At 41.7% G+C, this 25,883-nt stretch overlaps 1 protein-coding gene across 5 annotated transcripts in view; it reads right to left on the minus strand.

Annotated features, from left to right (window-relative positions):
* The window catches only part of CTNNA3 (catenin alpha 3), a 1,374,069-nt gene that overhangs the window by 1,315,532 nt on the left and 32,654 nt on the right, over positions 1-25,883 (minus strand). For all 5 annotated transcript variants that reach the window (XM_070432843.1, XM_070432842.1, XM_070432840.1 and 2 more), the window contains exons 2-3: positions 21,083-21,186; positions 570-762 (exon numbers count right to left, since the gene is read on the minus strand). In XM_070432843.1, the coding sequence (XP_070288944.1) occupies positions 570-762; positions 21,083-21,181 (292 nt within the window). In that variant the 5' untranslated portion in view covers positions 21,182-21,186. The remainder of the gene's footprint in view (positions 1-569; positions 763-21,082; positions 21,187-25,883) is intronic.

Raw genomic sequence — 25,883 nt, forward strand, 5'->3', positions numbered from 1 at the left:
TATGCATGCATATTAGCATAACCAATGGACACAGACACTGGGGCAGTGGGGGCTTGCCCAGGGTGGTGATGACTGCGGGGGGAGGGCAGGTAATCAATGAGGGGGGAAGGGGACATATGTAAAACTTTAGACAATTTTTTAAAAATGTACTTCAGAGGTAGTCAGAAAGTTGTATTTCCAACTGTTTACAAGGAACTTTATGATTTATTCACGTATGGGAAAATATGTCTTCAGCTCCATTAGTCACTTCTCATTATATTCTATGACAAGAAAGGGTACACTTCTCTCTATTTATTGTGGATAAACTGTGACTGGTGAGGAGAAGAAGCTGCCTGGGGCAAAAGCTGCCTGGAGGACCAGAACAACTAAAGGGAAGAACCAGGAGTGGTCCCTGAGCCTCGGAGCTGAGTAATGAGCCTCTCTGGCTCCCACAGCTACTAGGAGCTGCTCAGAGCTCTACAAAAAAACTAATCAACTTAAATCAGGAAAACAAATCACTCACAAATCTCACTCGGGAACCAACACTCTGAGGAGCACAGCTTGCTCCGGACCAGGGCGAGAGCACTCACTTTCTTTGCGAACTTGCTCCAGCGTGGCAGTCAGCTCTTCCTTTAGAACAGTGGCTTCCTGGGCGATCTTCTCTCCCTTGTCTAATAAATTCCAAGTTGCTTCCTCCACAGAAGCTAGAAGAACTCTGGCTCTTTTGGAACATCCTTTCTTCCTGTTAGAAGGATTCTGGGGACAATTTACAAGTGTAGTCACCTAAAATTGAAAAAAATACAAGTCACGCATTAGACAGCTTGTGAGGAGAACGCAGTCCTGGGGTAGCATAGCCCAGAACGAAAGGAAGTGCATCACAGAAACTGAGTGCAGCACAGAAACATGGAGCAGTCCTACTGGTGCATCCCCAAAGGTCAAGGCACCGAGAAGAGTATTATCAACCACCACAGAGCTCCCGGTTAATGGTAGGTAGGAGCGCAGGGAGGGAGGAGAGGGAGGACCCTAGAGATGGAGTCTCATCAAGTTTTACCACTAGGACAATGTTTTAGAAGGTCATCTGTGTGTGTACCTGTGTGTTGTTTTTATTAAAGAAACTTCACATGGAAAAAAGGATACAGAACCTTGATAAAGCAGTCAAAAATGAAGAAAATTTGAAAATGATGTATCTCAAAAATATCAAATAATTATAAAATGTATGTCACTTTGTAGCCAGCAGTAGTCTATTTAGGCTGAGAATAGAGGTTACTGTTATTAGAGGGGTGGGAACTGCTCTGTAACATATAAAGAAGTGGTGACCTCAGTAGAACCAAATCCGAGTCCTTACTGTAACCTACATTTCTGGTCCTTTGTAACCTCTCTTCCCTGTCTCTACACACTCCTCTCAAACAGGCCCCACTCAAAGTGCCCTATCAAGAGGCCTTCCTGACCACCACCACCATCTGTCCCTTCAATCCACCTCATAGTTCTTCAAAACACTTATAGAACCTGATATTTTCCACTTGTTTACCTGTTTATGGCATGCTTCCAATATTCAAATGTAAACTCCATGCAAGCAGGAAATGTATTTTGTTCTCCAGCACACAGAACAATGCACAAAGTAGGTGTTCAATAAATATTATATAAATGGATGAAGGCAGTGTTTGAAAAGAGGTTCTTTTAAATGTCTATATTTTGAATTCCCGAATATATTAATAATGAACACAATACTTTTGAAAAGGTTTAAAATAAGGATAAAGTCATAATGAGAGCATTGTTTAGAGACAGAAATTAAGCATTTATATTTGGAACAAAACCTCATACCACATTGCATTGTGGCAAATATCCATTTCTTAATTAAATGTTGGAGGCCAATAACAAACTTTGGTTAGCATTTCCATGTGCAGAGCTTGAAGGTCACCACCATAGAGGAGGGAAAACAACCTTGTACCTAGTATTTAAGAGAAGAGCAGGAATTCCAGTAGAAAGCTCAACTCCTGCTTGTCATCAAATAGCCAAAGCTTTTAACAATCCGGTGCCACATCATCGACAACAGACAGAAAGACAGCCCCTGAGGATTTTGCTCATTTATGGAGCATTCAACATTTGTTTAGTTAGATATCTGAACCCAGTTTTTTTTAGTTAGGAACTAAGAAAGAACTTGCAAGCTATAAGGAAATACGTGGATGAAAATAATTTTTGTCTGCCCTTTTATCCTCCTGTCCAACATACCCTCTGGTGTTATTTTTTGTTTTGTTTTTTTAATGTACTGTTATTGATTTCAGAGAAGGGAGAGGGAGAGAGAGATAGAAACATCACTGATGAGAGAGAATCATTGATCGGCTGCCTCCTGCACACCCCCCACTGGGGCTCAAGCCCGCAACCTGGGCATGTGCCCTTCACTGGAATCAAACCTGGGACCCTTCCATCTGCAGGCCGTCGCTCTATCCACTGAGCCTAACCGGCTAGGGCCATACCCCCTGTTTTATTCTAACTTGCTTTGTCGCCATGTTCATAACCAGAGGGGAATGCCTTGCAGCAAGCCTTTGTTCCCGCTCCTGGGAAATGAGAACAGTCCTATTATCCTGTAAGATTATGTGAAGGTTAAATAATGGAATATGTTTTGTAAAATACGTAACATGATACAGATATTGGTTGGTATTTAATGTGTATTTCCTAGTCCGTTCCCCACGTTGAAATAGAAAATCTGCCATGGGGTCCTAGTCAAAGGTGTTCTCTCTGGGCCTAACCTTATCTTGCTCTTGAGGTTCCCTGTGCTGAATGTGATGAAGGCAGTTAATAAAGCACATTCTATATGCTTTACAAGCAGCCAATGGGCACGTGTCCCTATCATGCATTACATAAAGATGATAATAAGCCTGATTTATTACCTGGGTTTTCACATAGTCCAAAAAGCAAATATCTCACTATTATCAGTCTAATTTATATATCAAGAGTTAAAAGATACTTGCCCAGATTAAGACATATTATAGCACCTAGTTTAAAACCTTTGTTTAAAATGAAGAATAAGTATCATTGTCTGAAATGTTCCTTCAGAATGTATTTTAAGTGCCACAATTCATGATGCTTCCCACTGAACATTCCTCTATTATTGTTCTGATCCTCCATGCGCCAAATGTTTGAGCTTTGAAATTAAAATGAGCATTCCAGAAATGCTTTGTTCCTTATAATAAATGCCAGAGAAGAAAGAAATGTGAAAAGAACATTGTATAACAACACTGTGCTCCCATCAAAAAAAAGAAAATGCAATTGCAACTCGCAAGTTATTCACTTTTATAAATCATTTATGTCTGTCTTCTTTTAAAATGCTCCAATATGGTTATTTATTATTGATTAAACCAAAGTCAAGTGATGGTTTCAATGATTCATTTTAGTTCAAAAGTATACATGGCTTGGTAATCCTGGGAGGGAGAGGCTGCAAACAAAGCTAAACCTTTTTTTTTAACCCCAACTCCACTATAGAATCTAAGGACTCCTGTCACTCATATAACAGATGATTCTCACCAAGGGTTGAGGGGTGCTATCTTATCTAAAAGTCTCATCTCCTGAGGGAATACCAACAACCAATAAAAATAGCTTTCAAGTCATTCTGTAAAATAATTCTGTTTCTTTTTCAGTATAAAATCAGTGACATTTTTCTATGAACACATAAACTTTAGTTGGAATTTACAGCAAAGATGGTTCTTATGCAGGGTCCAAGCCCATCTTGCTAACCTTTCTTTTTGTCACTGATTCCCACCCCTCCCCACCCCTTCTTCTCATACCTTAGCGACCCCTCTCAAACGGAAAATCTTCAACACCAGGCTTGCAGCTCCTAAAGAACTTGGATCTGCTCATTTTCCTCAGTCTGTAAGTCTGTGCTAGGCCACAGACACACCTTCACGATAAATACATGTATGAGTTCCTCACTGAAATGGTTCTAAATTAGAGACTTCAAGTACTATGAAAAGTAGTTTCCTACTTTCTTAATTCTGCATGTTGAAAATTCCATAAAACCAGGTATCTTTTTAATAGTATATAATACTGCCCTAACCGGTTTGGCTCAGCAGATAGAGCGTTGGCCTACGGACTGAAGGGTCCCAGGTTCGATTCTGGTTTGGGGCATGTACCTTGGTTGCGGGCATAGCCCCAGTAGGGGGTGTGCAGGAGGCAGCTGAATTGATATTTCTCTCTCATCGATGTTTCTAACTCTCTATCCCTCTCCCTTCCTCTCTGTAAAAAAATCAATAAAATATATTTTTTAAAAATAGTATATAATACTGATGTATTAAAATTTAGAGGTCCAAAAAAAGGGTGTTCTAACCTTTCCTCGCTCACATGTGCTCTAGATGGGCCAAGGACATGGAGAGTTGAATTGCTGTGCTTAGTGAGCCAAGCCATCGACTTCATGCAGAGCCGCACATGCACACAGGAGCTTTGCAGAAACTGGCGAGAGGCTGCAATTGACTTTCATAGGCTGCATCAGCGCACAAGTGCTTCAGTGCCTCAGCCTAAAGCCAGCTTCGTGGAAGTCTTCTCTAATGCCATTGGTAACACATTTATATTCTATAATCATGTTCTTTCCCACTGTAACTCATGGGGGGGGGGGGCGGGGAGCGCGGGGAGAGGGGAAAGAGAAGGAGTGAGAGAAAAGTTGATGTGAGAGAGAAACATCGATTAGTTGCCTCCCACACATGCCCCAACCAGAGATGAAATCCACAACCTGGGTATGTGCCCTCATCGGGAAATGAGCCCGCAACCTTTTGGTGTACAGGATGACACTCCAACCAATTGAACCACACCAGCCAAGGCTAACTAATGCTTTCATTAATTCTAGTTATCATATTAGTAAAAAAAAAAAAAAATTAAAAGCCATTTGTTTATTAGCTAAAACACTTTGAATTTTACTTTCCTCCAATAGCTAACAAGAACCTTCAGGACTACTTTTACTTCCTTGAGTTAATTTTAATGTGTGATACAAAATATAAGACATTTAAGCAATGTTAATTAGCTAAAACTTCAGAATTTTGGAAGAAATTTAAAGGACAGAAAAATAAAATTGTCTCTAGATAAGTAAAACCAGTGATCCCTTTAAAATTAAAGGTATTATCTAATTTTTTCTTGGGGGTGAGTCCCTTCAGGTCATTAATAATTTCAACCGTTCTTAAAAACAACCTAGTGTATTTAAAAAAAAAAAGTATTAAGGAAGAATGAAGTGTTGGGAACCCAGCAAATGCATGGGTTAACATTTAACATTCCCCCAAAACCAACTATAATCTTCAGTTAACATTTGACACTCTCCAAAACCAACTATAATCTCCTTTTAGTTCGTCTCACGCCAATAACCACTTACCGAGCACATATAGAAAATAAAGATGAGTAAGCTCCAGTACAGGAAAAGAGATACAACCAGCTGTGATATAAAAGGCAAATGATAACTGCTTACACTTAGAAGTACAAAGAGAGTGCTGAAGCGATTGCAGACATTCACAAGGATTACGGAGGGCTTCCGAGAACAGCCTTGAAGGACAGACAGTTTCTGCCACGAGAGATTGAGGAGAAGGTGAGCCAGGTGAATTGAACCGTGTGCAAAAGGGCAGAGATGAAAATTACTTTTTTCTGAGAATAGCAGATAGTCAAGTGTGGCAAACTGTGGAGTAAAAACAGGAATTTGGGCAAGAAGTAAGGTTAGGAAGTAGGCTATCGCTTGAATATGAAGTGTCAAAGACCAAGGAAAGAGTTAATGTTGCATGCAGTAGGGGACAGACACTGCACATAGCGTACCCAGAGTGGAAGCCTTCTTTTAGCAACCTGCCTCTCCTCTGTCCGTGATTCCTACCTCAGGGACTGACATGTCTAACCTGAGGCAGAAACCCAGGGGTCCTGGATCTCCTCCCTCTCATCATCCTCTATGCGTCCTTTGTTTTGCCTCTTTAAGAAGCTTTCATTTCTGCCAGCTCCTCTCCAGCACACAGCCATTGCTTCCCATGGCTGCTTTCTGGACTGTTGCCCTATAGTCCCTCCAACCCATGCTCCATGACACAGACACAGGGGGCCTCATGAAGCCCCAACCTCAGCTCCATCCTCCACTCTATTGTTATGAACATTATATGCATGGATTCTGACTCATCCTCTACACTCATCCCACATTCCCATTAGAGCCATCTCTCTTCGGTGCTAATGGGACACACTTGCACAGCTCGAAGCCCTCCAATGGCTCCCTGCTGCCTACAAGATAACATCTAAAGCATGGCTTATGAGGCAACTTAGGATCTCACTGCTGACTGAATTTTCAATCTCATCTTCCATTCAGAGTTTGACCACAAACTACTTAAGCCCAGAACAGAAAATGTCTGGCAACCTTGACCTAAAACAGCTCCCTCCATGCTCCACCCTTATATGTACCTCTTATACCCTCAGTGTTTGGTAATTAGCTGTTAACATGCTGCCTCCCCATCTTTACCATGAACTCCATAAGGTCCAGGGCTGGACTCATCCTGAAAACCCAGAGCTAGCATACTACTATAAATAATAAATAGTGGATGACTTAATGAAAAGATGAAACTCTATACCAGTGGTCAGCAAACTGCGGCTCGCTAGCCACATTCAGCTCTTTGGCCCCTTGAGTGTGGCTCTTCCACAAAATACCACGTGTGGGCGCGCTTATACAGTGCGATTGAAACTTTGTGGCCCATGCACAGAAGTTGGTATTTTGTGGAAGAGCCACAATCAAGGGGCCAAAGAGCTGTAGTTTGCCAACCACTGCTCTAGACCAAGCATGTGAAACTCACAGCCAGCGGGCCACATAACAAGACGAGTTTGACATGCTTGCTCTAGACGTTAGAAACCTTAAACCAAGAGCCACAATGTTGAGTGATTTGTACAGTTACAAAGAGAGCTAGTAGCTAGGCCAAAATTAAAATTTAAGTTTAGTGACAGCACATGGTAGTTTCCATCCAAAGGAATTCCTTAATGTAAGAGATTCTATCACTTCCCATGTGTGGTGTCATGGAAAAGCATATTTGCATATATTCTCAATAAACAAGTCACCATTTGTACAGCTTTTTAAGGTGTAATCAGTTCAAAGTGATCTAAAATCAAGTATATTTATATTCTTTTGAATTTTTTATTTGAAATATTTATATATTTGGGGAAAAAAGAGAGGTTACATAGTTAATTTTCAAACTATAAATAAAAAGAGCAGGCACACAATTTTTACGACTGATTTTCCTTTATTTTAAGCCGGGTATTAGGGCTGCCATGAAGTACCACAGAGTTACTTACTTTCTCACAGTTCAGGAGGCTAGAAGTCCAAAATCAAGGTGTGAGCGGGGCCTGAGGCCTCTCTCGGTGTTTGCAGAAAGCCACCTCCTCGGTCTGACATGGCCTCTTACTTGTGTGCAGCATCCTGACGTCTCTCTATGTCCTAATCTTCTCTCGTAAGGACACCAGTCATTGGACTAAGGGTCCACCCTAATGCCCTATTTTAATTCAATTCCCTCTTTAAAGGTTCTAATTGAAATGCTTGACATTCTGAGGTGTGGAGGCTTCGACATGTGAATGGGAAAAAGGAGCAGTCAGCCTACAGCCATCCTTACCACAATGACATAAGAAATATAGTATTTTAAAATCACTTTCTTTTTTACTATAATGTAGGGGCTTGCTTATTATTAGATTAACCACCACGGCCAACACAAGCCGCTCCTTGGAACTATTGAGGGATAATGACAAAGCACATGTAGACCCCGCCCCAATTCTACCAGCTCTCTGGGCCACGCAGATGGCATAACAAAGCCAAGAGATTTACATGTCCAACACATAAACAGCTGTGGCTAAAATGTTCTAATCCAGGAAGTCACTTATCCTGGAAAGAAAAACAGGAACTCAAACACAGCTAGGAAAAGACCACAAGCTGAGACTAGTATCAAGTATTCATTTCTTCCGGTTTTTATTTAGCTACTTACCACCCAGAAACAAACCAAATAACAATATTGGACTCCACCATTCATGTATTCAACAGATGTAGCTGGTGCACCTGTACTGTGCCAGGAGGGTATGCAGTGGGCCTCAATACAGAGGCAAGAAAGAACAGCCACGCACATAGTCGTTCCATAGCACAATAGCGGGTATTAACAGGTGCTATGAAGAGAGTAAAGAAGGTAAGGGACTAGATGAGTGATGGGGAAGGGCTAGGTTAGATCTGGTATCAGAGAAGACATCTCTGATTGGATAACAAGGACCCCAAGGAAGTAGAGGAGAAAGATTTAACATCTGGGGGAAATACTCCAAACAAAGGAAACAGCAAGTGCAAGTCCCCAGAACAGGAGTTTGATGGGCGTGTTCCAGAAGCAGCAGGAAGACCAGCACGCCTGCTGCAGAGTGAGGAGAGAGCATGAGAGATGAGGTCAGGCTGGCATCCAGGCACCAAACTGTGCAGGCCTTGTCCATCACCAACAACAGTCTCAATTCTGTTCTCGAGATTGGGAACCATTGCTGGTTTTAGAACAGGAAAGTAACCTGATCTGACCTAAAATTTAACAGGATCATTCTGGCTGCTCTGGAGAGACAGGCTAGGGATTGGGCAGAGATGAAGTAGAGGGTGAAAAATAAAAGAATGAAAAGCAGTTGGGAGGCTGTTTCAGTAGCCCAAGTGGAGAGCAGACTGGCTTATTCTGGGAAGTGGTGGAGTTGTTGAGAAGTGGCAGAATTCTGGGAATTCTGAAGTGAGTCAACAGGGCTTGCTGACAGATTGGCTCTAAGTTATGAAAGAAATAGGGAGTCAAGGGTGATGCTATGGCATCTGTCCTGACAGTGGGTGTATGGAGGTAATGTTTACTTAAGGAGATACGAGGAGGGAGGGGAATCAAGAGCTGAGCTTTAGGCATGTTAAGTTTGCCTATTAGAGTTGCTAAATTGGAGACTAGTAGCCAAGTCTGGAGTTGAAAGAGGTAAATGTTGGAGATATGTTTCTTTCTTTTTTGTTATTGTTTTGTTTGTTCATCCTCACCAGAGGATGTTTTTCCATTGATGTTTTAGAGAGAGTGGAAGGGATGGGGAAAGATAGAAACATTGATGTGAGAGAGACACACTGACTGGTTGCGCCCCAACTAGGGCCTGGGATCCAGCCTGCAACCAAGGTAGGTGCCCTTCACTGGAATTGAACCAGGACCCTTCAGTCCAAGAGCCAACGCTCTATCCACTGAGCCAAACCAGCCAGGGCAAGATATGTTTCTTGTAACTTACATTTTCATTTTAATTAATGCATATTCCTAAAAACAAAGTTTAGCTAGAGAAGTTACAGGACTGAGCTTTAGGCACCCCAACATTTAGAGGTAGTATTTCTCAGGAAATCCAACCATGAACCTATTCATCCTGGGATATGTGGCTTTTGCCATTTCAAATATAACTACTATTTATGCTTGTTTTATATAGAGCAAAAATTCAGAGACAAATTCAGTCATCAGCAAAAGATGCAATATTAATAAACAGTCTCCTTCTTTATAAATTTTTCCAAAAATACAGTGAAAAACTATCAAGATACTAAATTAAACAAACTAAGGAGAAATGATAGTATTCATGCTGCTATTTATACCTAAATCAAGCATTAATGATTCTGGTGAATCAATAATCAATTATTTGTGGTAGAGTAGCGATTCAAAGAAATGCTGAGCAAGAAAAAGCAAAAGGACAATTATTTTCTATCAATGACCATTGACTTCTTGAAGAAAACAAAGTAAGAAGTGAAAAATCACCCTTGCCGGTTTGGCTCAGTGGATAGAGCGTTGGCCTGCGGACTCAAGGGCACATGCCAGGGTTGCAGGTTCAATCCTCAGTAAGGGGTGTGCAGGAGACGGCTGATTCTCTCTCATCGTTAATATTTCTATTTCTCTCTCCCTCTCCCTTCCTCTCTGAAATCAATAAAAATATATATTTTTTTAAAAAGTGAAAAATGTAATCAGGCCAAAACTGGCCCTAAAATAAAGAATGGGTTACCTCACAGTAGTTTAGACATGTTCACATGGCCTCTTGGTTCATACAGCTAGCATCCCACTTTCAACATGATTGATGGTGGGATATGGTTATGACCACTAATTCTGTGTTCCAGCTTTGTATAATAATCACTTATAACCCTATCAACTATAAAATTGAATCAACTATCCCAATATGCTTTGTCAATGCAGACTAATGAAGCTTTATCTGCCTTTTACTCCCACTACCTGTTGCCATATTCCCTTTTTTCACATCTACCCTAAACCAGATTTTTTTTCTCTCTTCTAACAAAAAACTCATTTTGATTAAAGATGTTCATAATCACCTGCTCATCATGCATGAGCAAGAAATAACAGATGTTAAGCAAGAAAGACCATAGGAGATAGCGATTAGATTTGCAGGGCTCTATAGTCAACATCTTAGAGCAACACCCATGTGGTTTGAACAGTCCATCAGTGATTTAAATGTTGATGCCTAGCCCGGCTGGTGTAGCTCAGCGGTTGAGCATCAAGTGTTGAGCTAGAAACCAAGAGGTCACTAGTTCGATTCCGGGCCCAGGTTGCGGGCTCAGCTGATCGATGAAGTTCTCTCATTGATGTTTCTCTTTCTTTCTCTCTCTCTCTCTCTTCCTCTTTCTCTCTCTCTCTGAAAATCAATAAAAACATATTTTAAATATTGATACTGTTTAAAATTGATTTGTGTCCACTTCATTTGTTAGCATTGTGTATAAAACCATTTTTGCCTCATTTATTGATGAGAATTATACATCAGTTACCATTTTGAATCCTTTTGGCCAGCGCCGTGACCTTTGATGCCCTAAATCCCTCCTTCAAAACATCAGGATATTACCATAGTCATTTAATTCTAAAACACCATCAGTTATAACATATACCAACTTAACCACTTTTTAGAACGTAAATGTGGATGATATTTGGCAATATTGAACTTTCTGTATCCAAGGCTGTACCATGAGGCCTTGGAGAGAGCCAATTTTGAAACTCAAAGATACTATTGAGCTTCTTTGAATTTCAAAGCTGGCTTTCTTCAAGTCTTAAGCAAAAATAGTTACGAACGCCATTAGAAAAAGAAAAAATCATTTTCTACGTTCTTTTAATTCCCATATAGCAAAAGTTATAGACTGGATCATAGGGGTTTTTTGTTTTGGTTAATCCTCACCCAAGGATATTTTTCCATTGATTTTTAGAGAGAATGGAAGAGAAGGGGAGAGACAGAAACATCAATGTGAGAGAGACACATCAATTGGTTGCCTCCTGCACACACCCCAAACAGGGCCAGGGAAACTGCAACTGAGGTACGTGCCCTTGACCAGAACTGAACCCGGAACCCATCAGTCCCCGGGCCAATGCTCTATCCACTGAGCTAAACTGGCTCAGGCTGGATCAGAGTTTTATGAAAAAGATCTGGTCAGATAGGAAAAAACATATCTTGCCCTGGCTGGTTTGGCTCTTGGTACTTGCCTTACCTAGTACGAAGACTTGGAAAAATGGGCTGATGGGTAAAAAAGATAAGATACATGTCCTTATTTCTCCTCTCAGCTTCATCCAGATGAGGGCTCTGTGGAACATGATTGAGAGAAAACACTGAAAGCAGGGGACTTTGGTTCCACTTATCTTTGGGACTCTAGAAACAATTGCTTCAATGAGCTTTCTTGCACAAATTTTGGGGTGGCCACAGTGTAATCCTGGCATCTCAGGAAAATTAGGTTTAAAAAAGTCCAGCTTAGCTTTCCGAAGCCACTCTTGATTCCCATGAGCCATGGATAAGACCCAGACCATCCTGGTATCTTAAAGGTCAAAATGTGACTGTTGAAGACTAGGGGGCCTGTCCTAAGCCCACCATGAAGAGTAATTTGATCCTGTAGCAGAGGCTGAAAGGTGAACAGATAATGCCAGGCATGTAGCTGGGACTTTGGGGTCTGAAGCACCGTAAAGGGCCAAAAAGGGACTAAGGCATCCTGAGAGATCCATGGATCTTAACCACGCTGAGAGAAAGCAGTCCTCAAATTTTATCAGGTACAGACTAGAGGTGCCCACAAAATGGCCATGCACGGGACTGGTAACCCCTCAAAAGTCACCAGTCCTGAGAGCATCCCAGACCAGCCAATCAGATCCAAAAGAACTATCTCCCATCCCCATGAGGTCACATAAGAAACACCTGCTACTACACGTTTCTGATCATTTTCTCTAAAGAGAGGGGATTATTTACTTTGCTGAATCATACCAGTTTACTACTCTTGTTGGTTGAAATATAAGGCATTTATCCCAATTTCCAGGAGGTGGAATTTTTGAAGAGATCAGATCAGTTATGGAAAATAAAGGAGCTAATAGGTAAATTTGTGATCCCCAACAAGAATCAAACAGGAAAATTATATTAAATCTTCATATCCATTGTAAGATGCATTCTAATTTCAGAAATGTTAAACATGTAAAGGCGGAGAATGTGGAAAAATGTGTCTAAATTGAAGAAATATAATACCTTGCAAATGAGGGTTGAGAAGGCAAATTGTTTCCTAAAGGAAAAAAACCTGTCTGTAAGTCACAAACCTCATTTGTTAAGCCTTAATTTGTAGAGCACTCAGTCCTGTGACACCAAATATCTCCAAATACATCTATAACAAGACTAAGTAACTTTCCAGAGTTGAAAATTATGTCTACGTTAAAACAAACTGTGTCCTGGTTCCAAACTCCCTAAAGGAGAAACACTAGCTCTTGAAAATCTGTTGATTTCTCAGGTCATGCTTCCTGCCGCCCCCAAGGCATTTCTGAGAAAAACAGAATCACTTGATGTAAATAAGACTGACCACAGGCTGGGAGAGGGGAGGAAGTAGGTCAGGCTAGGTGATAGATACGGGAGAGGCAGAACCTCTTCAGAAGAATGTACAGGTCCCGCCCAACAATCACCTTTGGGCACCCGCTTCAAGGACCCAGTTGCAGAGCAACAATATGAATATCAGAGTTGGAAAACTCCAGATGACTTCACCACTCCAGCACCTGCAGATGCTAAAGGGCAGTGGCGACCACAGTTGCAAATTAAAAGTTGGAATGTATAATCTCCTACACCTGTGCTTCTTCAACATTAATGTGACCCAAGTCACCTGGGATCTCATTACACCATAGATTTTGATTCAGTGGGTCTAGGGTGGGGCCTGAGGGCCTGCATGTTTAGGCATTTCCAAATTTTTTGGACAACACTCTGGTGGCAGCAAGGTCCCATTCCAGTGGCTGTACAACAGAGTTACCTGGGAGGCTTTTAAAAAAATACTTCTAGAAATTCTGATTTAATTGGCTTTACTGTGGCCTGGGTCTCAGGACATTTATAAGTTCCTCGAGTGATGCCTGTACAGCTAAGGTTGAGAGGCACTGGTGCAGGTGATTGTACATGGAAACGTCTTGGCGGGATGTACCACACCATGACTCCAGACTGGGACATTATGAATCTCTTCCCTCGCTACCACTTCCTCCACCCCAAGAAAAGCTCACCAAAACCAAGGATACCATGTGAATTAGGTTCCTGGACTCAATTCCAACTGTGAGATGGGGGAGGAGGGACTGGGGGAGTCCCACACCAACAAACAATTCTCGGGACACCAGCCGGGTGTCCCATAATCCAACTCAATTCTGACACTATCTACCCAAAGACAGCACCAGACTCCACAGGTTAAGGGTTCAGTCCTACAAGACACCCCACCACCACCACCACCTTCAGACCCCAGTCACAAGCCCAGGTTGTTAGCGCTGCTTCTGACGGAATCAGAGCTCCCAAAGCCCCTCCTCAGGTTTGATTAATTTGCTAGAGCAGCTCACAAAACTCAGAAACATTTTACTTACTGGAGCACTGGTTATTCTAACGCAGGAACAGCCACATGGAGGAGATGCACAGGCCAACGCATGTTGGAAAAACTCGGAGCTTCCAAGCCCTGCCCGAGTTCACCAAACCGGAAGCTCTCTCCACCTCGTCCTTTGGGTTTTTATGGCCGCTTCCTTGCACAGGTGTGACTCATTAAACCGCGGGCCAGTGGTGATTGAACTCGACCTCCAGCCTCTCTCCCCGCGAGGTCAGGGCCTGAGACTAAAAGTTCCAGCCCTCTAATCACAACCAGCCCCCATCCTAGGTGCTTTCCAAAAGTCTCCTCATTAACATAACAAAAGACAACTTTATCACTCTCAACACTTAGTGAATGACCAGAATATATTTCTTATAAATCAAAATACCATACTATGGGTACCCAAAACCCTTTAGTGCAACATAACCTAGTCCAGTGGTCGGCAAACTCATTAGTCAGCAGAGCCAAATATCAACAGTACAACGATTGAAATTTCTTTTGAGAGCCAAATTTTTTAAACTTAAACTATATAGGTATGTACATTGTTATTAACTTAATTAGGGTACTCCTAAGGCTTAGGAAGAGCCACACTCAAGGGGCCAAAGAGCCGCATGTGGCTCTCGAGCCGCAGTTTGCCGACCACAGAGTCCTAGTCCATCTAGTAGTGGATTGCTGGGTAAGGGAGTTATTCAGAAGATGAATCCAAGACCTCTCAGCTGTGGGAGTTTTCCTAGATCTGCTGCTAATAGTCTCATTGGGACCTGGGAGGACTATCTGAGCATATTACAGAGCGTTGAAGCAGGAGGTTAGCCCAGAAATTCCTTATAAATTTATTCCAAATGGGCACCACCCAACCTCATTAAAAAAGACATAGAAGGGGCACCATTCCAGGTCAAGCTTTGAGCCACGAGGCATAACCATGCTCACTACTGGCTGACTAACGGCGAGCACAGCGGTTCCCATGTTGTGATCACTTTGGAGGCTTTTAAAATTACTGCCTGGAGCCCAGCTGGTGTAACTCAGTGGCTGAGCATTGACACATGCACCAAGAAATGGCCAGTTCGATTCCCAGTCAGGGCACATGCCCAGGTTGCAGGCTCGATCCCCAGTAGGGGGTGTGCAGGAGGCAGCCGGTCAATGATTCTCTCTCATCATTAATGTTTCCATTTCTCTCTCCCTCTACCTTACTCTCTGAGATCAATAAAATTCTATTTTTAAAAAATAAAATAAATTCACTGCCTGTCCTACTTCCAAAGATTCTGATTTAATTGGTTTCCTGTGTGGCCTGGGCTTCAGGACTGTTAAAAGCTCCCACGTGATTTTAATGTGCAGCCAGGGTTGAAAACCACTGGACTAAGAGGATCTCAACAGTCACAGGAATTTTCTGAACTGTCTAGTTAGCACTCTCCTCCCAAGTGAGGCTTTTGTGCCTCTTACAGGGCTTGGTCACAAAACACTCCCTCATCATTTATCTCACAGGGGCTCCTGACTGTGTATGGGATAATGCCCATTTCTTACCATTCCTTAACCAGTAAGTGTAGAGTATATCCACGACAAAATAGTCTAGAGCAGAGGTCTACAAATTAAGTACCCTGGAGCCAAATTTGACCACTTGCTTGTCCTTGTAAATAAAGATTTATTGGAACAGAGACACATCCATTTGTTTACATAGTGTCAATGTCTGCTTCCAAACTACAACCATAGAGTATTTGCACAGAAAACCTATGTCAAAGCTGAAACTATTTACTATCTGAGAATCTGATTCTAGACCAGGGGTAGGCAAACTTTGACTCGAGGGCCACAATGGGTTCTTAAACTGGACCGGAGGGCCGGAACAAAAGCATGGATGGAGTGTTTGTTTTTTTTTAGTTTTATTCATTTCAAACGGGCCGGATCCGGCCCGAGGGCCGTAGTTTGCCCACGGCTGTTCTAGACCAAAACAGAAAAAGTATGCTGACCACTGGCCTAGAGCTGTGGTCGGCAAACCGTGGCTCGTGAGCCACATGCGGCTCTTTGGCCCCTTGAGTGTGGCTCTTCCACAAAATACCGACATCTGCGCATGGGCCACGAAGTTTCAATCGCACTGTATGTGCGCGCCCGCACGTGGTATTTTGTGGAAGAGCCACACTCAAGGGGCCAAAGAGCCACATGTGGCTCACGAGCCACGGTTTGCCGACCACAGCTCTAGGCCAGTGGTCAGCAAACTGCGGCCCCTTGAGTGTGGCTCTTCCACAAAATACCATGTGTGGGCGCGCACGTACAGTGCAATTGAAACTTCGTGGCCACACTCAAGGGGCCAAAGAGCCGCATGTGGCTCTCGAACCGCAGTTTGCCGACCACTGGCTAGGCCAGTGGTTCTCAACCTTGGCTGCACATTAGAATCACCTGGGAATCTTTTTAAAATCCTGATTTCTGCGCCTCATCCTCCGGAAATTCTGTTTCTTTGTTACTAATGTTGTGGCCCCATCCCATAACAAAGAAACAGAATTTCCAGAGGATGAGGCCAGAAATCAGGATCTTAAAAAGATTCCCAGGTGATTCTAATGTGCAGCCAAGGTTGAGAACCACTGGTCTAGGTTCTAGGGCAGTGATGGCGAATCTATGACACACGTGTCAGAGGTGACACACGAACTCATTTTTTGATTGATTTTTCTTCATTAAATGGCATTTAAATATATAAAATAAATATCAAAAATATAAGTCTTTGTTTTACTATGGTTGCAAATATCAAAAATTTCTATATGTGACACGGCACCAGAGTTAAGTTAGGGTTTTTCAAAATGCTGACACGCTGAGCTCAAAAGGTTCGCCATCACTGCCCCTAGGGCCATAAATTTGTCAGCTGCAGAGTATCTCCTGAGACAAGCAGGGTGCTCTCAAACAGCCCAGGGCATTCTATAAAAGGTAGTTTCACGCCTCAGACAGTAAAAATGACCACATCTGGGAGACATGGACTATTCTATCCTTTCAGACAGCTGAACCACAATTGCTCCCTTCAATCTAGCAATTTTCCACTAAAAGGGCAAGGGGATCTAGACTTATCAATCAGTCTATACTACCTGGCTCTCTATAGAGTTAGTTTATAAGAGAAAGTGCTTGCTCTGACCGGTGGGCTAAGTGGTTAGAGCATTAGCCTGTGCACCGAAGGGGGAGTTCAATTCCTGGTCAAGGGCATGTACCTGGGTTACAGGTTCAATCCTCAGCCCTGATCGGGGCATGTGCACGAGGCAACCAATTGATGTGTGTCTCTCACACAGATGCTTCTCTCCCTCTCTCTCTCTCTCCCCTTCCATCCCTCCCTCCACTCTCTCAAAACCAATGGAAAAAAATATCCTCAGGTAAAGATTAACCAAAAATTTTAAAAAAGATTAAAAAGAGCCAGGCTGTGTGGTTCAGTGGTTGTGCATCAACCTATGAACCAGGAGGTCAAGGTTCCATTCTCTGTCAGGGCACATGCCTAGGTTGCAGGCTCCATCTCCACTGGGGGACGTGCAGGAGGCAGCAGATCAATGATTCTCTCTCTCTCTCCCTATCCCTTCATCTCTGAAATTAATAAAAATATTTTTTAAAAAAATAAAGAAGAGAAAGATCTTAATTCTATAGCTAAGCTAGAGGTGGATATTTGTGGGGTTATTCTGACTGAATTTGTGGGGAATAGATGAGCTGGGATTGAAAGATAAAGTATTAGCAGAAGTGGAGTGGATTGGGATGGTCCAGAGAACCCAGAACAACAGGGCAGCAACAATGGAATGAGGAGAAAGAAAATCAGTCTGACAAAAGGTCCTGCAGCAAGCTGAGAAGGGGTGAAGCATGTGCAGAGACTGACATCTGCCCACAGCTCATCTTCAAGGTACCAGGTTGGGGGGCGGAGGGAGAGGGGGCATCCTTTATATGCTCAGCCACTCATACTCCAGCAGGACTCACACCATTTTAATCAATTAGCTACTCGTTTTTCTTACCCTTATTTTAAGAGTGACTTCCTTCTTGGCTATCTGTTTCTCAAGAAATACTATAGCCTAAGAACTTTCCCAATGGAGCAGTTTTCAGGCAGTAAAAGAATGCACAAATAGAAGAATTCACTTTATTGGAATCAACTCAACTATACTGAGTCACCTTAAGGTTTAAAATGTTACTGAGGTAGAATTAAGTTCATTTCTCCATTCTACCATAAAAATAACATCTTCCTACTTATTGAGTCTTGAGCCTATAAGTGTTTAAAAAACATTTAACTTACTAACTTTTAAGGGTATTTGTTAAGGTTAGAATCAAAATTCTAATATTTGTTTATAATTTATAAGAATACTACATGTGTGTACACTTGAATTTGAGATTTCCTTGGAACCTTCAAGATTAATTCTGATATAAATTCTAGTAATCGATTAATTATCGAAGCTACCAAAAAAAAAAGAAACTTGGAGATAAAACCAAGGAAATTTAAGGAAATACCATCATGCTTATTCAAAATGGCCTACTGAAATGACGGGGGGGAAAGCACAAACAAATGCAACTTGAATCCTTTACTGAAAGAAACAAAGGAAATTATCATCTAGGAGGCTAGAAAGCCAGAGCACGCCCTCTTCTGCTACCTGAAAGTCCATCAGATCTGTCTGAAGAACAGAAGGAAATGAACCCTGTGGGCATCTAGGCATCTATATTTGCATAAATTTATATTCATGGTTGCTTTTGTTTTCTTTTTGGTTTTTCCCTCGGCTGAAGGAGGGGAGAAAGAAACAATGCTGAGAGTGGGGTGTGGCAGAGAGGAAAAGGAGGAGGAAGGACTAACTACTCACCCCTCCAGCCACTAAGGCTGGATTTGACTCTAACGAGGAGGGGCCCAAAGAGGATGGAAGGGGCTGTTTTCCTAAGGACTGTTGTGTGACTGGAGGTGCAGGCATTGCTTCACGGGGCCCAGGTGACGAGTGAAGCACAGTTGGGAGGAGAGGCGTTCTACCCTCTTCTGGAGGAGCCGAGTGCCTTTTCACCACCTTGAGGATTCACAGCTGTGGAGGCAGTTGGGACACGGATACGCTGACGGGTCCATTTTCAGTCTCACGCTGGGCATCATTGGCCGTTACCGTCCACCAGCAACAAAAGGAAGCCGGGTGAAATGGAAAAGCTTGGCAGACAGACTGGTTGGGGAGCACAGGTAAGTCATACCTGATACCCCAACATTTGGAGGCTTTGCAGGGAAACCTCTACTCCAGCACAAGGAGGGCAATCACCGGAACCCTGGATTGCTACTGCCAACGGAAGTTCTTCTGAACTTTCAGCCACCGATGAGGAGGTAGGAGGCCAGGGAATCCGGTTATATAAGAAAAGCAAGCATGGCCGGTGCTCAAGGAAACTGAAACCCCACAGTGGCTGAAGTATAATTCTGAGATTAAACTGTGGTTTGGAAATTGGAATCATCCGTTGAAACCTTGGTGACCAGTTAATCTTATTGTCCCTCAACAGCAGAAACTTAGTGGACTTGAATTTGAAAATTGCTTCACTAGAGCTCTTCCCCATGTCTCTACCTCTGAGCATCTTTTAGCTTTGCATTTGCCATGATAAAACTGTAACCCTAGGTACCGACTGCTTTAACTCTCAGTATGGAGTCAGTTTCCCAAAGAGGATGGTGACAGGACCAATCCACCATTATCGCCCAGAGGCACAGCTCTCCTGCCTCATAGGCTTCTTGCCAAGCTGTAACTGAGTGTCCATAAGCCAGGTCTCCCCCCCATAACGTCAGCTGTGACCAGGGTGGAAAGGGACTTGACAGCAAATGAAGACGTGGGAAAAAAGAAACCCCTGAAATGAAGGCCATGGGGAGGTGACGGTGATTGGGGCCATTCACTAATGTACCCATCCCCCTGGGCACAGGGCAGGATCAAACATCCAGCATCCACACTGACCACATCACTTGCTTTGACATGTCACATCCGGGTGAACATTTTCATGGCCCTCGTATGATTCATCCTGTTCTCTTAACCCCACACAACTGGGTAAGAGAAATGTTGGGATGGGTCCCTGAGTGCCTGTACTAAGCAGAAACTATAAGAGTTAGAGGTGGGAGCCAGAGGAATAATGTTTATTACTATTGATATAACTCTCTATTTATCTCCTGAAAACATGGGATATATTTACATCAGAAAATACATTTGAAACTTTCCCCACCCCAAAAAAAAACAAAAAACACTTTATAGGACATAACGTATTCTAAGGAGTTTGTTATTTTTATCTTAAAGGATTTTGAGTAAGTCAATTCTTTTAGCTTATATTCAACATGAATCTGACACATAGCAAATCATATTTTGTGGCAAATAAGATTATAGACATTTCCATTATGTAATGACTGTAGCATGATCTAGAAGTTTATGTCTCCTTCAGAGAGTATACAACATAGAGATGTAAATTCTTTTCATCGTAATTCTGCATAAATGCATTGCCAAACTTGGCTCTTGAAAGTGATAAAGTGCAGATGTCTACAGCTGCAATCATAAAAATGTAATTGCTGAGGAAAAATATTTCTGATCCATTGGAGGAATTTATTACAGAGGGATGCAACTTTGTAAGTTATCACACAGAAAAAAATGAAAGTGAATGATTGAAAGATATCCCAGGCTGAACATTCCTGCAAAATGACCTAGTGATTTACCTGTGCCCAGAAAGGAAAAAATAGATTAGAGATAAATCAAGTTTGGTGGGAAAGGCTCTGGTAACTATAAGACGAGCAGAAAAAAAGATTTACGAATAAATGAATTTAGAAGTCAGAGTAACATTATAGTATTGTGACCAATTACTCCAAAAATTAAGATGTAATTTTGACTTTGAGTTATACACCGAGGTGGTAAGTAATATCCGTGAAACCTTAAAAGCAAAGGAATATAAAATGAAGATAAATAATGAGGAAAGGTGAGAATTTTTCTAATGTGGCTACTAAATTGATAGCTTTATCTAATGGTACTATCCATTTAAAGATCATGAACTTCTTTTGGAATGTTTTCCAATATAACCAAAGAATATATTACATATATAGGTGCTTTGAAAACTACATATACATATTATTACTGCTGTTGCTTTTAAAAGAAAATCAGGGGGGAGAGCTTTCAGAATTTTATTATTATTACTAGATACAGACTTTTTTACATTTTAACAATACTTTAAATGATTATTTTAGATGCCATTCATTTTATAAAAATCAAAGCTTCCCTTGGTTCATTATCTATTTTTCCCACATTTTTTAAGTTCTTCTGCAGTAACTCTACGTTGTAATTTCCATGCAATTAATACCTGGATTATGAGAGGCTCCAGTAGCTTCTCTACAGTGAATGTTTGGACCTGCAGATCCTGGGGGTCAATATTCAGTGTGACTGGTGTTTCAGCTGACATGCTGCCTGTGCACAAAAACAAAATACATTTATTAATTTTAAAAAAATGTGTTCTAAAGGAAGGCACTAATTAAAATCAGAGAGTGCATGAGATTTCAGGCCCTCTTCCTAGTATCAGCTGTAGCCCTCCGAGGACCATGGTGTCAAGTCCACCGACAGAGAAGTGAGATATTCTCCAAGTGTTCTTAGAGGTCGTGCTGTCTGGGCTCAGGTCCTCTAACGAATTAATCTGTGCTAGCATGTCCATGACTAAAATAATCACTCCGCCCAGGAGGCTTTGCATTTGATCAGGAGTCTTGGTGAAAAGGAATGGCCAAGCTGGTGAGATATACCTCACAGTACTCGAGTCCTTTGACTTCCATGACACCATGGCCCTGCGGCAGCCAGAGCCCCTAGTTTCCCTGTTCTTGTTAATGGTGACTCAGATGAGGAGCCAGGTAGGACTTGGTAAGACAGCTGACACATATCTACTTGTTTGGGGTCTTGTTTGAGGATTTTGATTGGAGAAGAAAGTTGGAGGCAATTTACTTTTCCTGTACAGAAAAGAAACTAATATAAATTAGCATAGTTATAAAAAGAAAGAAGCAGCTCTGAGAAGACATTGATAATAAGTGTGATTTAAAAATTTATGTAGACTTACAATTAAATAAATCATATTTAAAATAAAGATGATAAATTCTCAAAAAATAAAAAATAAATGTATAGTCCACAGAAATGTGTATTACTATCAATGCAAAAATCTTCCCACTTAGCTATTACCCATTTTCTTCTATAATTTCTCATATTTGCAGGCTAGGAAAACATAAGAATCTTCCCCTAGGAAGGATCCTGATATTCCCTATGATACCTGTAGACACTGAAACAAAAAAAGAAATAGAGAATATTACTTTCATTTTAGTTTCTCTATTTATTATTGTAGGTATAAGGGCGAATAATTGTTTCCTCTTTAATTTGCTGATTGGCTCTATGAATGAACTGATGATGGATTTATAGATGAATGAATGGATGGATGCATGAATGAGTAAATGAATGAATGAATAAATGAATGAGTATACATTTTCATGGTATCTCTCTTATCCAGAATCAATCCCTTCAAGGTTCCTCTGAATCTCGGTGATTCTAGAGGAGAGGACTGTTGTTTTTCTTATACCCCTGCCTCCAACCCCTAAGAGATATCAGAATCTCAGGGTAGGGCTCATGTTTCCTCCCAGCTCCTTCCCCTGACAGTCTACCCCCATTCTCTTCCTAGCTTTTTTCAACTCCCACTGACCTAACACCATAAAATCAGCATCTCTTTGCTCCCACTCTACTGGATCCTTTTCCTGTACCCATAAATGTGTTACATATATATTCAAAGAGAATCATGATCTCTCTCTGAGTGTGTCAGTGAAAAGCTCAGTGCTTCATAAGGCTCTTCCACACTGTAGACCTGATACCCAGCAGAGAGAGATTCATACACACACAACCATCCTATAACTAAACAATTATCCTCATTGATTCTTATCTTGACATGCTCTAATTGTTACACTAATAACATAATTTGGCTTTTTTTAAATAGAGACAAATACTGAAGAGTCCAGAAGCCTTACTGCTCTTCAGATGTTGTGCCACATGACTACGCTTCACAATTCTTTGACTATAAAAATGGATATTTGAAGTATTCTTTTTTTTATTATATTTTATTGATTTTTTACAGAGAGGAAGGGAGAGGGTTAGAGAGTTAGAAACATTGATGAGAGAGAAACATCGATCAGCTGCCTCCTGCACGCCCCCTACTGGGGATGTGCCCGCAACCAAGGTACATGCCCTTGACCAGATTCGAACCTGGGACCCTTCAATCCACAGGCCGATGCTCTATCCACTGAGCCAAACCGGTTAGGGCTGAAGTATTCTTGAGAATAAAGGAAATCTGCCAACAGGCTGTCCCCAGTGACTTAACATAAAAATGTGCACATAATGAAAATAGTGGATTTCAAATATGATTCTCATCAAATATATTCACATAACTTATAATTCTTTCATGTGTCTTTAGCAAAGTTTGATATTAAAAACAAAGAGAAATACTCAAAAACTCTAAAAAAAACACTTATGACAAATTTTAATAATCTATGAAAGCATTTAAGTAAAATTACATACTCCAAAGTTGACTATTACTAAAAACACTAATGCATACTAATTATTTTGTGTATAGCATTGAGACATTTTTCTAGTCAATTCAGGAAATTATAATAACAAATTTGAAATGAGGAGAAAAAAAGACAACTTATGTGTTGAGTGTCCTAAGATTACTCTATCCATGTTTTCAAGTAGCTATAATATATTACTTATTTATCTACTAAAAACTACTGTAAATGTTGAGGGTTTTATATAAAGCCTAATGACATTGTTGATTGCAAAGACAGAGTACACATTGTTAAATGTAGCACATTTCTAGATAGTTTAATTTAAATTAAAACAAATTTCTTTACTTTTAATTTTTTTTACTCTTTAAACCCTATTTTTACCTTGAAAAAATCATTATTCAAGGTGTGTTAAGTGAAAAAATATTATTTGAATATCTTTTCTTTTTTTTTTTTTTAAATATATTTTATTGATTTTTTACAGAGAAGAAGGGAGAGGGATAGAGAGTCAGAAACATCAATGAGAGAGAAACATCGATCAGCTGCCTCCTGCACACCCCCCAGTGGGGGTGTGCCCGCAACCAAGGTACATGCCCCCGACCGGAATCGAACCTGGGACCCTTCAGTCCGCAGGCCGACGCTCTATCCACTGAGCCAAACCGGTTTGGCTGAATATCTTTTCAATGAAAGTATAAATTACTATTATTATGCTACTAGCGGTCCAGTGTACGAAATTCATGCATGGGTGGAGACGCTAGGCCTGGCCAGCGATCAGGGCCTATCAGGGCTGTCTCACACAGTCCTGTTGGGGCCAGGCTGGCTGGGGGATGCCAGCTGCCAGCTGCTAGCCAAGGTCTGGGGGCCTGCAAGCTGGGGCCTGGGGGCCTACCAGCTGCCAGACGGGGCCTGCCTGCTGGACAGGGCCAGTGGGACAGGGGGAGGGATGGGAGGAGGGACCACAGGAGGTTTGCTGGTGGTGGGGAGGGACCGGGGGAGGTTGACTGGCCATGGGAGGTTGGAGGTTGGCTATGGGAGCACGTTGAGCATCTGCCCCGTGGTGGTCAGTGCACATATAGCAACTGGCTGACCAGTCGTTCGGTCGTAACAGTCGCTTAGGCTTTTATATATAGATGACATATCCTATATAATAAAAGCCTAATATGCTAAGTGTCCAACCGTTTGTTCAACCATTTGACCAGTCACACTGACCACCAGGGGGCAGACGCTCCCACCGGTAGGTTAGCTTGCTGCTGCGGTCCAGCTGATCAGGACTGGGCAAGACGGGCCGGACATGCCCTGGAGCCATCCTGTGGTCCCTCCCCAGCCCCAATCACGCACCAGTGGGGTCCCTTGGCCTGGCCTGCACCCTCTTGCAATCTGGGACCCCTCGTGGGATGTCAGAGAGCCGGTTTCAGCCCAATCCCCACAAGCCAGGCCAAGGGACCCCACCAGTGCACGAATCCATGCACCGGGCTTCTAATCAATATATAAAGACACATATCCCTATGGTTTAGCCCAGCCGTGGGCAAACTACGGCCCACGGGCTGCCGTAGTTTGAAACGAATAAAACTAAAAAAAAAAAAGACCGTACCCTTTTATGTAATGATGTTTACTTTGAATTTATATTAGTTCACACAAACACTCCATCCATGCTTTTGTTCCGGCCCTCCGGTCCAGTTTAAGAACCCATTGTGGCCCTCGAGTCAAAAAGTTTGCCCACCCCTGGTTTAGCCCTTTACTATCTTGCTTCTCTCTCCTTTTCACTGGTTTTACTTCCTTTCTAAAGTAAAAACATGATTTCTTTTCTCAGCTATTCATCTAAAATGCAGGAGTTATGCTCCAACACCATTGCCAAATGGTTTCTCTTACATGTATTCGAAGGACTGAAATGTTTTCTTTGGTTAGGTTTTTCTATTTGGTTTTGTTTTTTCCAGTCATTCCATCTATCACTTTGATTCCCTCTAACACAAGCAAATCTAAATTGACAAATAGGATATTCCCAGGGTGACCTTTCTGCATAGCTCAAAGCCAATCTATACAATAAAATATGTCCTTCAGATCCAGAACCACTGGGTTCTATTAAATGTGTACTCACAAAAGGGCTTACTTGTTACTCCTCTCATGACAGGAACTATCCTACATATAAATCAAGTCAAGGTTGCTGATATTGCTTTGTTCTTTCATCTCAGGGACAAGAAGCAGAGGGCACTGTTATGAACTAAAATAAGATCTAAGTGAACCTTCAGAGCCTTTACAAACATGTCCTTTCACTGCAAAACTCACAAGGGTTTTCAAAGCTACACTGAGCACCAGAATTAGAGGCAAGGAAACTAAAAATTAAGGGAAGTAAAAATTATCCACATATATAATCCTACTCGAAGAGTGTTTTCCAGGCAAGAGATAAAAGACAAACCTAATTTGGCCAAATTATCTTCTAACTATGTGATCCTGCCTTTAATACACACTAAGTAAAGAAAGTTGTTGAGTTCATATTTTCATGCCAAAAATATATAAAATAATAAGCCAACAAGTCCTTGAAGAACCTTGGCTACATATAATTATTATTTGAATAATTCTGTTTTT

Source organism: Myotis yumanensis, unplaced genomic scaffold (assembly GCF_028538775.1).
Source record: "Myotis yumanensis isolate MYYU_CA2020_CCGP unplaced genomic scaffold, mMyoYum1.0.hap1 SCAF_13, whole genome shotgun sequence".
NCBI lineage: Eukaryota > Metazoa > Chordata > Mammalia > Chiroptera > Vespertilionidae > Myotis > Myotis yumanensis.